The following is a 17,300-nucleotide window of genomic DNA, read 5'->3' on the forward strand; positions in this document are numbered from 1 at the left end:
AGGTCGAGCGCGGTGTGCGCGCGCGCGTGCGCGGCCTCGCAGGGGTCGGGCAGGCCGGCGCAGCCCGGCAGGAACAGCCCGCCCGCCACCAGCGACAGCGCGCGCCTGCAACAACGACGCCACAACTGTCTACAATGGCTGTATGGGCCGAATTCATTTAACTTTGCAGGTAAAATTGATTAATTAATAAAGAAATAAATAAGAACTAGCCACGTCATTAATACCCGATAATTACTATAGTACCGCTATTGGTCCATTAAAATGTTACACAAGGAACATTCTGTATACTCATACAAGAATCTAGACCAGCGGAAAATGGATTAAAGAGGTTAACAGATCCATTGCTAGCAATATATTATTTGGTCGACAGTCACATGATTTCCCCTGGAAATCATTGTCATCTTCCTTTATCCCAATTATTATTTGGGGTCCGTGTAATTGTGGTTTTTATCCATATTTTTACGACCGGCCGCCTGCCTGACGTCTACCCTCTTTGGGAAAACATCAACCTCCTGAAAACCATTGTGCATAATTAGAAAGAAAGAAAGAAACTTTAGTCTACAAAAATATATGACTACACCCACACAAGTTTTGAAAAAAAAAATCTGTTTGAATTCTCACGATGGTCTAACTGACCTGCCCTTTCATTCTGACCTATCATCCCTCCTTTGGTGCCCCGCCAGCATATACCGATAGCATAGGCAGGGTTACCATTCCATTATCACTCATTACCTGAATGCAACATTGATGGGCAGCGCTTGCCGCGCGGGGTTGTTCATGATGCAGTGGTGCGCGAGTAGGTCGATCATCCACGGGGTCAGGGGTTCGAGTCCGGAGTGACGCGCGCACATGTCGCGGAGCAGCCGAATTAACACCTATTGAAAAAAAAAGAAGATATTTATAGATAAAAATCCCTTATTTACTAACCGAACGGGAGTTTTTTTTTATAATACAGGGGACAAAGGAGCATGGGACTCTGGTGGTAAGTGACTATCACAGGTCATGATCACCTGCAATGACAGAGGCATTGCAAGTGTGCTAGATTCAGAGAGAAAAAAATAAAATATAAACCAGATAGGGAATACAAATTTTACTGCATACAATTCCTAAAGCTTGAAAGAAATTATATAGATTTTTGTTACTCTTTCACACAAAAATAACTGAACCGAATTGAATGAAACATGCAATTTAGAATGGCAAACAAGCTGACGGCCCACCTGATGGAAAGTGGTAACCGTCGCCTATAGACATGAGCAGTACCGTGGACATAACAGAGTATACTGTTTCGCCCATGATACACCCCATGCGTTGCCATTCCTGAGGACTCAGACGTTGTTCCTCTGTACCCTGTAAATTCACTGTCATATCCCACCTTTCAAACCGAAACACAGCCATGCAAATACAATTGCTTCACGGTAGAAGCACGAATGGGAGAGAGGTGCCCAAGCAGATGACTTTTGTACAAAGTCTGCCTCTGGTAAGTGGAATGAAATATTGCATTCGGATAAGTTATGTCCTGACTTGATACATAGGATGCTTAATTTTTTTTAAGTGCCACATATCCATTCTTTAATTTCTTCTACTCAAAGATTTGCGACTTTGTACAAGTCATTTCCTTGGGCACCTCTGTTTTTGCATGGTTGTGTTTCGGTTTGAAGGGTGGGATATGGCAGTGAATTTACAGGGTACAGAGGAATAACATCTGAGTCCTCAAGAATAGCTATGCATGGGGGGTATCATGGGCGAAACAGTATACTCTGTTGTGTCCATGGTACTGCTCATGTCTATAGGCGACGGTTACCACTTTCCATCAGGTGGGCCGTCAGCTTGTTTGCCATTCTAAGTTGTATAAAAAAAAGATTGGAACAAATTGCTTACAAATAAAACTGCATCTATTTCATATCGCCTACGTCCGTTGGATATCTATTTTATTATATGTTAAAAATCTGTTATCCAATATTATTTTTTGGATAACAAACTTTTAACATATTTATTATTAGACCAGTATTTATTTATTTAATTAGCATGCAAATACATAAAAAAAACTATGGACTTTTTAGTACAACTTAAACCTCTTGGGCTTGCGTGTGATACTTTACATTTCGTTCACAAATGTCAATATATTTACATTAATATTCTGCTGTTTTAGCAAGCTTGGACAGTAAATAAGCTTTCAGTTTAAACCTTATGTTTTTAAGAGTGATATTGCTTTATTATTTTTTTTTTTTTTAATAAATAATAAACTCTTTGTTACAATATAGTTTGAAGTCCCTAACTCCGGGGGGAAAGGGATTGTTAGTAATGGAGCCTGAGAATCCCATTGCTAGCAAGAGACCCAACCAGGTCGACCTCCTCGCGGTTCCCCCTGGAAACTATCATGGTTAATTCCTGATGAATTCATCATGATGGGCTAACTGGCCTGTTTTCACTTTCATTAGTTAGCGCAGGCGGGGTTACCATACCATTTTCACCCATCAAAAAAAAAAAAGTCCCTAACTCCCGAGGTAGGTATGAAAAAACCTGTGTTTCAGGTCTTTGTTTTAGTGATATATGTTATGACATATGTTGTTTTACATTTTTTGTGAAACAATATGAAACAGAGAAGTAACAAATACAAAAACAAAAATTACAATGGGGCCCTGGAGCTACAATGGAGGAGAATATAGATATTGTAACTAAAATATATAGATATTGTAACTAGAATATATAGATATTGTAACTACAATATATAGATATTGTAACTAGAATATATAGATATTGTATTTAAAATATATAGGTATTGTAGCTAGAATATATAGATGTTGTAACTAGAATATATAGATATTGTAACTAGAACATATAGATATTGTAATTAAAATATATAGGTATTGTAACTAGAATTTATAGATATTGTAACTAGTATATATAGATATTGTAACTAGAATATATAGATATTGTATTTAAAATATATAGATATTGTATTTAAAATATATAGGTACTGTAACTAGAATATATAGGTACTGTAACTAGAATATATAGATGTTGTAACTAGAATATATAGATGTTGTAACTAGAATATATAGATATTGTAACTAGAACATATAGATATTGTAATTAAAATATATAGGTATTGTAACTAGAATATATAGATATTGTAACTAGAATATATAGATATTGTAATTAAATTATATAGATATTGTAACTAGAATATATAGATGTTGTAACTAGAATATATAGATGTTGTAACTAGAATATATAGATATTGTAACTAGAATATATAGATATTGTAACTACAATATATAGAGTTGTTATTACTTAACAATTGTTAATTATACCTTGATAGAGGAGTGATGCGCATTCTCCTCGAACCAACGGCTGTGACGTATCGCCGCCAGGTGACTGCTGATCACCTTGTAGTCCAAATGTACCTGAAAAAAACACCTGACGGTAAGCGGTTACCATAGCCTATGAACGCCTGCAATACCAGAGGTATTACGCGCGCGTTGCCGACCCTGAAGAAACCTCTTTACCCTTCTTTTGAAGAACCCCATGCTGTAGTCTCTTGGGAAAACCTCGGCAGTTATGTCATGTTATGTTAAAAAATGTTATGTCTAAATGTTAATCATGCTGTGTACACATGTTGAATGGTAACCTAGTATAAAAACCATAATTACGTATATATAAACCTAACATGGTTATAATTTGTTATGTCTGCACTAATATTATAAAGAGGAAAGATTTGTATTTTTGTGTGTATGTACGTTTGTAATGAATAAACTCGAAAACTACTTTGCCATTTTCAAAAATTCTTTCACCACTAGAAAGCTACATTCACCCTGAGTAACATAGGCTATATTTATTGCTAGAAAAGATTAAGGATCCTCACTAAAATTTTAGTAAACCTAACTCTAGTTGTGTAAAAAAAATGCTATAAAATATCTTTCGTCACGTGCGCTGCGGAAACTATTGGTGATAGAACAAAAGTATGTTCTACAATATTGAAGAAAATATCGATAACTATAAAAAACTTCGCGACACTATATGTCCAACTATTATCGTTATGTCACAATAACCACTTTTTAAAATGTTGTAAAAATGTCCAACCGAGCGAAGCCGGGACGGGCCGCTAGTTAAAAATAAAACATATCATCTTATCAGCCTTTAACTGCTGCACATTAGCCTCCTTCTCAAGTTTTACCAGTAGTTGCCACATTTGGCAAGCAGAACGGTACTGCAGTCAGGCTTTAGAGACGATTTAAGAGGGATGCTGCTGCCCATCCTTCGCCGTCCCTTAGTCGACTATTACTACACCCATGGGATAGAAAGGGGTGTCTTATTCTGTGCCGGGACTACACGGCTGAATAGTTTGAGATATGGAGTCCTAAAATCCAGTAGCATACCTCCGGCTCCAGTTTCCTGAGGTTCTGGTGCAGCGTGGTGACGAGAACACGCACGGCGGCGCTGGCGGCGCCGGACGACGTGACCGTGAAGCCGCGCTCGTGGCAGCCGCAGCTCACCGACCCGGCGCCCTCCGCTCGCATCAGCTTGTTCAGCTCCTCGTTGACCTGGGTGGACCAAAACCTTATATGTGTATATATATAATTACCAGGTTGTCACAAGGGTGGGGTGGATAGTTAGTAATGACAGCTACCAATCTTTGTCAAGTCGACTTCCATGTGGTCCCCCTGGAAACCATCATGCTGAATTCCAGGTGGTCGACCATGAAATGAAATTCCGAAGTTTCGGACTCCATTTCGTGTTTTTGCTCACACCTAAATCGGGCCAGTAAATGGAGCTTAACATTTCTTTCGTCATAAATCCTACCATAAAAGTCCCTAGGAATAATATTTTCATATTTTTAAAGGGTAAATAATACGTAATTTTAACATTAAATTTGTGTTTCGTTCGGCTCCGAAATTTCGGAAAACATTTCATGGTAGGCCCTCAGGTGTATTCACCAGGATAGGCTAACTGACGCCTGATAATTTTTTTTCCATTGTTTTCTAACTGTGATCATTTCTTGTAATTGTTTGTATCTATAATAAGTTTACTATTGTAATCTTTTGAAGGAAATAATAAAGAGTGTTTATATAATGTAATGTAAATTGGACTCTATTTTCCGCGCTTAGCCTCTCAATTGGGCCGTTGTGCGTATGAGTCGTGGCTAGTACAGCCAACCTAGCTCCATCATGAATCGAGCATGCAGAAACGAACATTAGTGTAAATGACATTCAAATCGTCCGTTTCTGAGATTAGCGTACACAAACGTACAGACAAATAGACAAAAATTCTAAAAATCATTGTTTTGTGTTCTATTGCATTCATAAAGCCCCCCTATAATAGTTTTTCTTATATATCTTCTATGTACAGACAGTAATCAGTTACGATTTTTTTATATGTACCAGAAGGAGACTTTGTACAAAAGTCTATTGCTTGGGTACCTCTGTCCCATTCGTGTTTCTACCGTACAGCAGCTGTGTTTGCATGGCTGTGTTTCGATTTGAAGGGTGGGATATGGCGTGAATTTACTGGGTACAGAGCAATAACACCTGAGTCCTCAGGAATGGCAACACATGGGGGGTATCATGGGCGAAACAGTATACTCTGTTATGTCCATGGTACTGCTCATGTCTATAGGCGACGGATACCACTTTCCATCAGGTGGGCCGTCAGCTTGTTTGCCGTTCTAAGTTGTATAAAAAAAAAATGTATTGATTACCCAGCCTTAGATGCATTGACATTACCTTATTGGAGAGACCCTCCACAGCCTCTTTGGTGGGTAAAGTCTTCATTATGACCACAATGTCGGCCACATTCTTGCCCGCCATCATTGTGCCCTTTTTGTATGAACCAACTTGTCGCACTTCTTCCAATTGCTGTAAAGGTGGTAGACAAATTATTAGAAGAAAAAATACCAGGTTCGGTTCGAGCTGAACTCACACGCCGAGGGTTCCGTATGGTTCATATTATGTCATATGACCTTTATTGCATTTCTCATACAAAATACGCTTACACGCTTACGCTTGTATTACCATTACCATTCCATTATCATCCATAAAAAAAAAAAAAACTTTTTGCTTATGCAAACATACTTTGATAATAAATATATATATATATTTTTTATTTTGGAAATAAGTAGTCCTATTGTTAGTAATACACCTTGTTAGGTCAACCTCCTCACAATTCCCCCTAGAAACTATAGTGTTCTATTCCAACTGAATTCATCATGATAGGCTAATCTGCCTTTTCATTGTCACCTCCCTCACTGGTGCTCGGCTAGCGTATACCATTAGCACAGACTACCATTCCATTATCATCCATTAAAAAAGACACACATTTTTACTTTACTTTTTTTTTTATATTAATAAGGATAAATATACACAAAGCAGTTGAGTCTATTACAAATCTGTACTTACGCATGCTGCAAAGTCCCCGGGTGCTACCACCAAGTTGTCAAGTACGGTCTGTAGTTTTGTGACGAGACTCAGCACAGCCGACTGCTCGGCGGGGGTTGGGCACAGCTCCGCATGCCTCTTGAGGAGGGCCTGTTGACAAATTGTTTTTCATCTATAAAAAAATATGCCTTACAAACACTTAAAAGGCCAGCAACGCACAAGCAACTCCTGTCATGTTGCAGATATTCATAGGCAACAGTGACCACTTTCTATTGGATGGACCATCTATTCGTTTGCCTCCTTAGCAGTTGAAAAAATTTCAATAAAGGTGTTGTATATCAATAATTCAATGTGTCAGAGTTTTACTAGAACCACCCTCACTGTAATAACTTTTTATGGAAAAAGCTATTATTATGTACATGTATGTTACTAACACATAACCCATCATCAGTTGTAATACGCCATTCACAATAAAAAAAAAAAAAAACATGATTAATTTGTGTTATTCCTTATTTGATATATAATAAAAGGAATCTGTCTATTTGAAAGTCTGATTGTTTTTTTTTCTTTTTTTTTTTTTATGTTATATGTTATGTATAAAAATAATGGGTAATTTGATTAAGTCAATTAATGTGGGTACCTGTATAATTGTTATGACATTTAAAATTGTTTTGCTTCCAATCTCAACCAAGTTTTACCTTTATTATATATATTGGTTTGGTCATTTGGAGAGGATGGATGAAAGAAGAATTACGAAAGAGATTTATTGAGTAAGAATGAACGAAGATGTCGGTAGGGATCGCCCTAGACGGACGTATGTTGACCAAATAGGCAATGTGCTGAAGAAGGGCCAAATTAAAAGTACCCGTAACCGGCGAGCATATATGAAAAGATTGATAAATGTGGATCTGATGGTTCAATTGCTTCTGCCTACCCTAATGGGAGACAGGCGTGACAGATATGTATGTATGTATATATATAGAATGATAAAAAAAAAGCTGATGCAGAATCATGGAAAATGATGATTTAAAAGAGAGAGATGATTTAAAAGGAAACAAGTGTACTTGAAGATTGATACTTGATTGATTTTGATATCATGCTTGACGGAAAGTGGTAATTTTTATCACTTATAGACTTCGAAAGCACCATAGACAAAACAAAATACAATGTGATTACCATAGTATCATGGATTAAATGGTAGGAATGGCAGTGCATGAAGCAATAGCCATTCCTGAGAATTATGATTTTTATAGATGATGATGAAACTGAAACCCTATCTGTACCATCTGCATCTGGTATACAACAGCTGGGCAATAGTGAGGGATGATAAGAGATGATGAAAGCAGGCCAGTTTACCCTACATGACAATCTACTGATACTGGGGGAAAGGGATTTTTAGCAATGGGGTCTAACTTCCCCATTACTAGCAATACACCCTCAAGTTGACCTCCATGCAGTTCCCTCTGGAAACTTTCATGGGTAATTCTAGTTGAATTCGTCATGATGGGCTAATGCATCTGCTTTAATCTTCACTGATCATTTTTCACTGGTGCCCCGCCAGCATATACCAATAGAGTGGAAGGGGGTTACCATTTCATTTTCAACCATTAATAGAAAAAAAACAACAAAACACAGGTAGCCTAAAAAAAAAAAAAAAAAAAATATATATATATATATATATATATATATATATATATCAAGAAAGAAGAAGAGGCCACTCATCAAAGAAGACACCACGCCGGCATACACAGACCACCAGTGTATGCTGGCTGAAGAACTCAGCGACCCGGAGGTAGTTGCCTCCGGAGATGCAGCCGGGGTAAAGGGGTTTACCCCGAGACCCCTACCTCACCCACCTAGACTACAAAAGGCGGGCAAGAAGACCCGATGATGATGATGATGTATTTTATTTTGTCTGTTATCTATATTTCCAAATAACTTCAAAAAGAAAAAGGTTCTTAATTAGTTTTTTTTTTATGTTTTATTACTTCATAACTCTGTCACTTCTAAACCGAATTGGATTTTTTTCCTCAAAATTTATACTGACAAATTGGTATCATAGAAATCTTATTAAAATGAGTCTTTTTTGTGAGACAAATCTTGATTATTATTTAATTAAGACAATGAAAGTTCTAGATAAATAATTCGTTGTTTGAATCCATCAGTCACAACTGCATAAAAGTAAAGTTATATATTTGGGTTGTTATTTACATAAAATAATAGTAGAAGATAATTTAGTAACTGTGCTAAGTATAGGAAAGTGGATTGTGGATAATTTACTTGTGTTAGAGCCGAATCATCCGGTGCTGGTTTGCATCTTGGAAACGCCGGCTCAGCTAAAATCAAGTCGAAGGGTGGCCTCAGCATTAACACCCGGGGTCTGTTGAACGGTGGACGACCCATTCCACCTCTTCCTGGCATACCACGTCCGCCACGGCCAGCACCGCGTACCATTTTCACTAATTAATAACTTTCTGTTTGGTTAGAGCAAACTTGTAATTAATATTTAAACAACTTAGAACAGTGTTATAACAAAATTTAGGAAAACACTTTAAAATGTCTCATTTAATAATTATTACTTATGCAATTTTAATTTGAAAACACAAGACAATATAGTTTATTTTGCAAGAAAGACAAAATGGAAGATTATTAACTATGGACGCGGTTTCCATCGATTTTGAAGGTTATGAGCAGTGCTGCCAACTACTGACCACTAGTAGAATGTCACCTATTTATACTTTATCTAAGAACAAGGTAATAAATAGAAGGAATATTAACATAAAAACTGTAAATCATATGGTTGCCTCCTTTCAGTTATTTTGCAATTTAACTCGCTTACATCCATTATGTATACTGTTGCTAAAACGAGATGCACCTAGAATTATACTTAAACTCATATTTATATTGAACGGTGTGGACTGCCGTTCGGTGAGCGTGGACTGTAGGGGCGTTGGTTCAGGCTGGAGTGAAACACAGGGATTACTATTCTGAAGCCTCCGGTACCGTCTGAAGAGAGTATTTTTTCTTCTTGTCCTATTTCTTCTCGAGTGTAGTGTGTCGCTGCCCGGAAGCGAATGCCGCTCGAGTCCAAAGTCCGTCTTCTTCTCATGCTCTCCCCTAGGGGGAGCCGGGGAAACCTGTCCGGGGTTTTTTACCCCTCTCAGGTGGTCTCTATCCGCCGCTCATTAATATGAGCGGGTCGTTGGGGTGAACCTGGTTCTTAACGTGCCGCCCCGTTCACTCTGCGCGGTCTTCGCCTGCCGGGTGAGACCCCGTGGGGGAGGCCCAGCAAACTGCCAGCGTTTGAATGATCGGGACGGCATTTTCAACCCTCATCAGAGGGGGAGGGGTCTTCATGTGTCCATGGCGTCTTCCTCTGGGTTTTCTTGCACGCGAGCTATTAGTTCGCGTGCGTAGGGCTTGTGGTCCGGAGGTCGCGCGTGCAGGGGCGCTATTCCCTTTAGGTGGTCCCAGCCCGATGCGTCCGCACGCGCGAACATCTTCGTTGCGAGGCTGCCGATGAATTCGTTCAGCGGAGGGATCTTTAGGTCCCTCTCCAAGGTGGCGTTCCTTACGTATTTATGCGCGCCGGCGATGGTGCGCAGTGTAAGGTGTTGTTGCGCGCTGAGTTTCTTCTTATTCGACGCAGACGCGTAGACATACCATGCCGGCGCTGCGTACGTAAGTCGCGGTCGGATGTAGGTTTTGTAAATGGCCGTCTTTATTTGGAGAGGGAGTCTTCCTGTCAACGCTGGGCGAAGGAGGTGCCTGGCCACCCTGGTCTTGTTGCAGACCCCTTGATGTGGGTGTTGAAACTTAGACGCCGGTCGATGTTCACCCCCAGGTAGGTGACGGTGGTAGACCACTCGATCGGGGAGTCGCGCAGGTGCAATTTGGGAGGGCAGTGACGTTGTCCGAAGTAGATCGCCTGCGTTTTGCGCACATTCACCGACAATCTCCAGTCGTCCAGCCACTTTGGTAGGGTGTCGAGTTGCCGCTGCATTTTCAGCGCTGCGTGCTTCTTGCCGATGGATGTCACTATGAAGGCGGCGTCGTCGGCGTACAGCGCGAGGAGAGACTCGGGGGTAGTGGGAATGTCGTCGGTGAACAGCGCGTAGAGCGCAGGCGATAGGCAGCTTCCCTGTGGTACACCCGCGCGGATGGGTCGCTCTCCCGAACAGGTTTGTTCCACCGTCACCATGAAGCGTCTTGAGTGGAGGAATGAGGCCACTATTCGGACCAACCTTCTTGGTGTATCGGTCTGAGTGGCCATTTTATACAGTAGACCGTTGTGCCACACGCGGTCGAAGGCTTTCTCCATGTCCAGTAACACTGCAATAACGTGCTCGTGCTTATTGTGGGCGCTCGTTATGACGTGCAGGACTCTGGTCAGTTGCAGTGTCGTGGAGTGTTCCGCTCTAAATCCAAACTGCTCCAGGCGTGGTTTTAAATGTGGTTGTAGATGTTTGAGGAGGAGTTTCTCAAACACCTTTGACATGTGTTGCAGTAACGTCACTGGCCGGTACGATTCCGGTTTCAGTACGTTCTTACCGGGCTTAGGCAGCGTGATGACTTTGCCTATCTTCCAGTGGTCTGGGAAATGCCCTGTGCGTACTATTCCATTGTACAGGCGCGTCAGTGCCGCTATAGTGCGCGGCGGCAGGTGACGCAGCGCCGTATTTGGGATGTTGTCGCTGCCGGGGGCTTTCCGAGGCTTCGTCTTTCTGATTTCACGCTGCACTTGTCCCGGTGTAAAGACAATCGGATCTTCGTGAGGTGATAGTGGCGATGATAGGTACTCCTTCACGAAGTTGTCTATCCGTGCAACATGATCACTATTTGAGGATGGATTGAGCTGGAACTGGCGCTCTAGGTGATCCGCGTGAATCTCCGCTCGGTCTACTGCGCGGTACCTCGGTGTTCCGTCGTTCGCCAGTAGAGGTCGGACTGGGGGGTGGGAATTTGTTAGCCGGCGACACAGGCGATGAATGCTGTTCCAGTCGTCACCGGCTTCCTCTACGTATCTTTCCCAACTCTCCTTTCTATGGGACTCGATGTCACGCTTTATTTCTTCTGCAAGCTTGTTTAACCTCGTTTTGGTGGTGGGGCATCTGGTGGCCTGCCAGTCTCTGCGCAGTCGGCGCTTAACGGCGAGCTTCCTCTTTATTGCAGCCGGGATGGTATTGGTTGTTTTCGCTACCTTTCCCGGCTGAGATGCGTTTTGCATGGCGGCCTGTATGGAGACTGACAGGTCTCCCGCAAGCTGTTCGACGTCGGCGGAGGTTAAAATTGCCCTCGTTGGCGTGTTGTCCTGCATGAAGTCCGTGAATTTCCCCCAATCCGTCCGGCGGCGCGGGGCCTGCGGCGTCAGGAGCACCGGGGTCATCAGGATATCCATGCACACGGGAAGGTGGTCGGATTGGACGTCCTCCAAGAGGACTTCCTGCGTCAGTTGGCTGTCCAGTCCCTTGTAGAGGGCTATGTCGAGCACGTCGGGTATTCTTGCGGCGTCGTGGGGATAGTGTGTAGGTACCTCTGGACCATGCACAGCGATATTCAGTTTCTCTACTATCCCCAGGAGTTTTCTGCCTTCGGCGCTGATTATGTTGGAGTTCCAAGCCGTGTGTTTACAGTTCCAATCTCCTGCGGCGATGGTCGGCAGCGGCTCCTTGAAAAGGGCCTCGACGTCGGCCGTTGCAAGTTTCGTTGTCGGCGGTTTGTATACTGCAAACACACGGATGGGATTTCTATTGTTGCACAGCTCGATCCCAAGTGCGTACATCGATCCAAGTTGCACCTGTGGGAGCGGCTGGTGGACGATGTTCCTCCTTACTAGGACAGCCAACCCTCGATACACCCTTCGGTCGTCCGTAAGCTCGTCCTTGCGGTATGCATGGTATCCCGGTATGTGGAGTGTGTCGGCGGCCCCTAGCATCGTCTCCGAGATGAGACACACGTCGACTTTATACTCCACGAGCATCAGTTTCAGTAGGGGCAGCTTCTTGCGGATCCCGTCCGCGTTCCAGTGAACTATTCTTATCATGCTAGCTGCGATAGTTTCACCAGGCCCGCGGTTATTACCGGCAAGGGGTCTGCGCCGGTTTGTACCGCGACTAGCACCTCCATCAAGATGTTAATCATCGCCCTCATCAAGTGGTTGTTGTTGGAGGTGCTGGATTCCAGTGGCTGCTTCGCCATCTTCCCCTTGACACTTTCGTGTTGTGGCGCCGCGCTTGATGCGGCCTTTTGTGTGGCGGCTTCGTATTTAGTGGGGGCGGCGACCGCAAGCGGACGGGTTGTTTTTGCCGAAGCCTGTGTCTTGGTCGGCGCGGCCTCAGTGGGTGCGTCTTTGCGTTTCCCTTTCTTCTTCTTCTTGCCTCTCTTCTTTTTACGGGGTTTTTCAGGCAGCTGTTTCCCTCTTTCTGTAGCCGGGTTTGCCGCGGCCATCAGGTTGGATTCGTTGGTGCCGCCTTGGAGCGTCCTATCTCGCCCGGCGAGTTGGCCTGTTGTTCTGGGCGCCGTGCCCGCCTTTCTGTTTCTTATTTCTCTTTTGAAAACAGGGCAGGCGGGGTTGTTAGCGGTGTGGTTTTCTCCGCAGTTTGCACAGGTCGGAGGCTCCTCTCTGGGCCGCGGGCAGTCCCTGGCTACGTGTTCACCCCCGCAGCGGACACATGCCATCTTCCTGTGACACCCATGGGAGGAATGCCTGAAACTTTGGCAGCGGTGGCATTGCGCGGGGCCGTTCTTGCCCCGCCAGGCTTCGATTTTCACCCCCGGCATGCAGAGTAATTCATCAATAGCGTATATGCCGGGGGTGATGCCTGGGGTGCGCTTGATCTGTGCGTGAAATATGCACCCCGGGCGGCCCTGACGTGCTTTGATCTGACGGATGTACTCAGGAACGTATCCCAGCTCCGTCAGGGCGTCGGCAATGTCCTCCACTGGAGTGTCGGCTGGTATGCCCCGGATGGCCACTTTCAAACTCCTCTCCGCTGGCAGTTGGTAAGAGAACCAGCTTATTTTTTCTGTTTTCTCGAGGTCGGAGAGGTACCTCTGGATGATACGGTACTCATCCTCGGACCTCGGGGTGAATCTCACCCCCTTGCCATAGGGGCGGGCGTTCGGGGCGCAGTTCAGCAACTTTTTCAGGTTCTTGAAGTGGCGCACCCAGTCGGGCAGGTATTCCACTATTAGCGGGGGCAATCTGGGTCTTTTTGCCGCTGGCGGGGGCGGAGGCGGTGCAGTGTCTCTTGCTGTGCTTGAGGCCGCGCCTTGGTTTTTCGTCATGTCCGGTGGTTGCGTAGGGGCCCTTACTGCGCCCGCATATGTCTGGCCCTGTGAGTGGGCTGGCACTGGGAGTTCCCTGGGTCTCAGCCTTGGGTCTCTCTGTGGCAGTGGAGTCGATATCTGCGGCGGTGAAGGCTCTTGGCAGGGACGCTTGTGTCCCTCGTTTGCCGCGGAATCTGGGCTTCTGGGCCTTCGGGCTGGTCGTATGGCTGCCAGTTGGAACGATCGACCCATCTCTCTTGCCAGCTCCATCTCCTCTATTGGAGGCGACGGCTGGTCCCTCAGTCTCTCCGCTTCATCCCCCACCAGAGCGGCGATCCTCTCTTTCATTCCCTGGGAGAGGAGGTCCGCGGACAGCACTTGCGCCAAAATCAACGAGTCTCGCTCTAATGTTGATTTCGGCGAAAGGCCGCCCGACGAACCCCCGCTCCGGAACTCGGAGAGGCTCGCCGCCCCCGGCGGTGGCATGCCGCTCGAGGTGAGGAACGAGGTGCCCGCCTCCGCGAAGTCTTCCGATGGCGACGGTGATGCGGGCGATGGGGGAACGGCGGCTTGTTGTTGTGAGGGCCCCTCTGTGGTGGTCCTCGTTGCTGGATGCTGCTGTTGATGCCGGTAATTTGCACTGGTGACACTGTTTGCACTATCACTCGGCACTTGTTCGCCGCGCTGAGCTTGCACTAGTGTCGCCGGTAAACCGGCGCGAGGGATGGTTACGCCTGCACGGTTACTGCACGGCGCGGTTGCATCGTCGCGTGGCGGGTTTGTCGTACCCGTGGCACGTTGCGCGGCGCGGGAGCGGGAGCGCTCTCTTCCCCGCGAGGGGGAGATCGCTGTACGCGGGCGCTGCGCACGGGCGCGCGCTGGAGGGGGGGCAGCGGCGGTTGAGCCCCCCTCCTGCGGTAATGGTACACTGTGGCCCTGATAAGGGCCTTTTTCGTCCGGCCGCCTGGCCGGGCTCGGCATTCTTCGAATTCTTCGGATTCACCTTCCTTCTGCTTCACAGGTCGTCCTCTCAAGCAGTCGTCCGCGATCCCTTCATTCTGGGGATGCCTGTCCCCGGATGGACTTCAATCTTGGGTAGGCGGGGTGGGCTATTCTCAACTGTCCGCTCCGATGACAGCCGGTTCGTTGCCTGGTACGTTTGCAACAACAAACGCACCAGACAACGTCTTCTCTCCTTGGTGCTGGCTACGGTGAGTTCGCTGGATCCGTGCGGTGCGACGTTGAGGCGATGGCGGGGCACACTCGAAGTTACCGCTTCGATGGTGCTAGTGCGGCGGTGCACTCGGTGGAGCTGGTACGGTGGTGCACAAGATGGTGTAGCCGCGTTGCTAGTACGATGGCGCTGCCGCGGTGCTGCTCGGTCGAGTTGCTGCGGTGGCGCACACGCAGGTGTTGTAGCGGTGCCGAAGCGGTGATGCTGCTGCGATGTATCTTCAGTGCTGCCAAGCTGCTGCCAAACTTTCCCTTCTTGTCGCTTCGACTGCTGGCCGATCAACTACTTTCGAACCATAGCCATATTTCGGCCGTAGTCGACGTGGTGGCGGCGGACGTTGTGGCTTCGGTGACGGCGATTTTTTGTTGCGATGACTTCATGTTTCTCGTAGTCGGCATTTCAGTGATCCGGCTTCAGAATGGTCTTCCTCCAGCGATCCGGCTTCTCGATGTACCAACGGTGTTCCTCCAGCAATCCGGCTTCTCGAAGGACCACGGTGTTCCTCCAGCAATCCGGCTTCTCGAAGGACCACGATGAACGGTGTGGACTGCCGTTCGGTGAGCGTGGACTGTAGGGGCGTTGGTTCAGGCTGGAGTGAAACACAGCGATTACTATTCTGAAGCCTCCGGTACCGTCTGAAGAGAGTATTTTTTCTTCTTGTCCTATTTCTTCTCGAGTGTAGTGCGTCGCTGCCCGGAAGCGAATGCCGCTCGACGGGAGGCGGCCTATCTTTATACCCGCCCGCTCGCACGATAACGTTTCCAACTCGCGTTAGCGAATCTGCGCGAGCGGGACGGGGCGAGAATGAACGAGACGCGTGTCTCTTCAGATCGGTACCCTATAGCGTTTATTTATTTATTACAATTTACAATTTCTTAATTCTATTTATTGTTACAATTTCTATTTCTATTTGTAGGTAATAATGACAACACACAAAGGAATACTTTATTTAACTTACACTATAGGTATCTTAAATCTATGTAAAATCTATATAAAAATAACAGTATACAAAAACGATTAAACTAGGGACTTAACAACTAACTATAAACATTGCTATAAATATTGCTATAATTACACATATACAATAATGTCGCGAACATAATCTCCCGCCGCAGCTCTCGTAGCTGGAGTTAACTCGTGTTCGCGTCGCTCGATGTCGATGTGGGCAGTATGATCAGCTTCTTAGTGGGTCGCCGTAGGATGCCCTTGTTCGTCCGCACGTCGACTGCTCGGATCTCGCCGTCTGGTCCAGGGTAGGTCGCCACCACCACGCCTCGCGGCCACGTGTTGCGAGGCAAGGTCCCATCAGCTATCAGGACCAGGTCGTCCATTTTGATGGCTCCGTGTGTAGCTCGGGGCTCCCGCCGGTGTTGCAACTCGGGTAGGTACTCCTTCACCCACCGGTTCCAGAAGCAGTCAGCTAGCCTCTGGCTGGCACGCCACTCCTTGTGTCCCGCCGCGTCGCTCTCGGTGAAGCTGCCTGGCAGTGGGACGCGCGATGGACCGCCCAATATGAAGTGATTGGGGGTTAGGGCGCTGTCGTCGTCTGCCGATGTTGACACGTGGGTTAGCGGTCGACTATTGAGGGTGTGCTCGACCTCGACCAGCAGAGTGTGGAGGACTTCTTCCTTGGGGGCCCGCTCGTTCAACGTAGCGGCTAGTGCGGTCTTCACGCTACGTACCAGCCGTTCCCACGCACCCCCCATGAAGGGTGCGCTCGGGGGAATGTAGCGCCACCGGATGAAATGGACTGATGACTCTTCTTGGATGGCTTCCTCGGCTGCTTTCTTCAGTTCGACGTCGGCACCTTTGAGGTTGGTGCCTTGGTCGGACCATAGCTCAGCGGGACACCCTCTGCGGCTTATGAAGCGCCGCAGGGCCATTATGGCGGAGTCCGTGCTGAGGCTGCCGGCGATTTCTAGGTGGACTGCGCGCGTCGTTAGGCAGGTGAAGAGCACTCCGTATCGCTTCTGGTGAGTGCGGCCCACTGTCACGGTCATAGGCCCGAAGTAGTCTAGGCCGGTGAACGTGAACGGTCGTTGATGATGCGCCAGCCTGCTCTGTGGATGGTTGCCCGTTGACGGCTGCGCCGGTCTTGCTCTTCGTAGGCGGCACAGCTGACACCTCTTCAGTTCACTGCGGACGGCGTGTCGTAGGCGCAACACCCACAAGTGTTGTCGCACCTCGTTCGTGGTGATCTCGAAGCCGCCGTGGTAAAGTTTCCGATGCACCCATGCGATGTATAGGCGCACCCAGGCGTGGTTTCCGTCGACGATGGGGGGCTCTCGTTGCTCGGCTGACAGATCGGCGGCGGCTGCTATTCTCGATCGAAGACGCAGAATGTCGTCGTTGTCTATGACGACTGACAGCTGTATGAGTCGACTGGATGACGGCAGCTGTTTCCCTTGTTTCAATACTGCGAT

At 46.4% G+C, this 17,300-nt stretch overlaps 1 protein-coding gene across 1 annotated transcript in view; it reads right to left on the reverse strand.

Annotated features, from left to right (window-relative positions):
* LOC113520112 (interleukin enhancer-binding factor 2 homolog) overlaps positions 1-9,063 on the reverse strand; it is a 16,220-nt gene extending 7,157 nt beyond the window's left edge. Inside the window, exons 1-7 of the mRNA XM_031910607.2 lie at positions 8,655-9,063; positions 6,396-6,524; positions 5,724-5,855; positions 4,380-4,544; positions 3,315-3,407; positions 733-875; positions 1-105 (exon numbers count right to left, since the gene is read on the reverse strand). The exon at positions 1-105 is cut by the window's left edge and continues 36 nt beyond it. Coding sequence (XP_031766467.1) covers positions 1-105; positions 733-875; positions 3,315-3,407; positions 4,380-4,544; positions 5,724-5,855; positions 6,396-6,524; positions 8,655-8,828 — 941 coding nt within the window. The 5' untranslated portion in view covers positions 8,829-9,063. The remainder of the gene's footprint in view (positions 106-732; positions 876-3,314; positions 3,408-4,379; positions 4,545-5,723; positions 5,856-6,395; positions 6,525-8,654) is intronic.
* Positions 9,064-17,300: the final 8,237 nt, after the last annotated feature.

The sequence above is a fragment of the Galleria mellonella genome, unplaced genomic scaffold (assembly GCF_026898425.1).
Source record: "Galleria mellonella isolate WM207_F2 unplaced genomic scaffold, CSIRO_AGI_GalMel_v1 utg778, whole genome shotgun sequence".
Classification (NCBI taxonomy): Eukaryota; Metazoa; Arthropoda; class Insecta; order Lepidoptera; family Pyralidae; genus Galleria; species Galleria mellonella.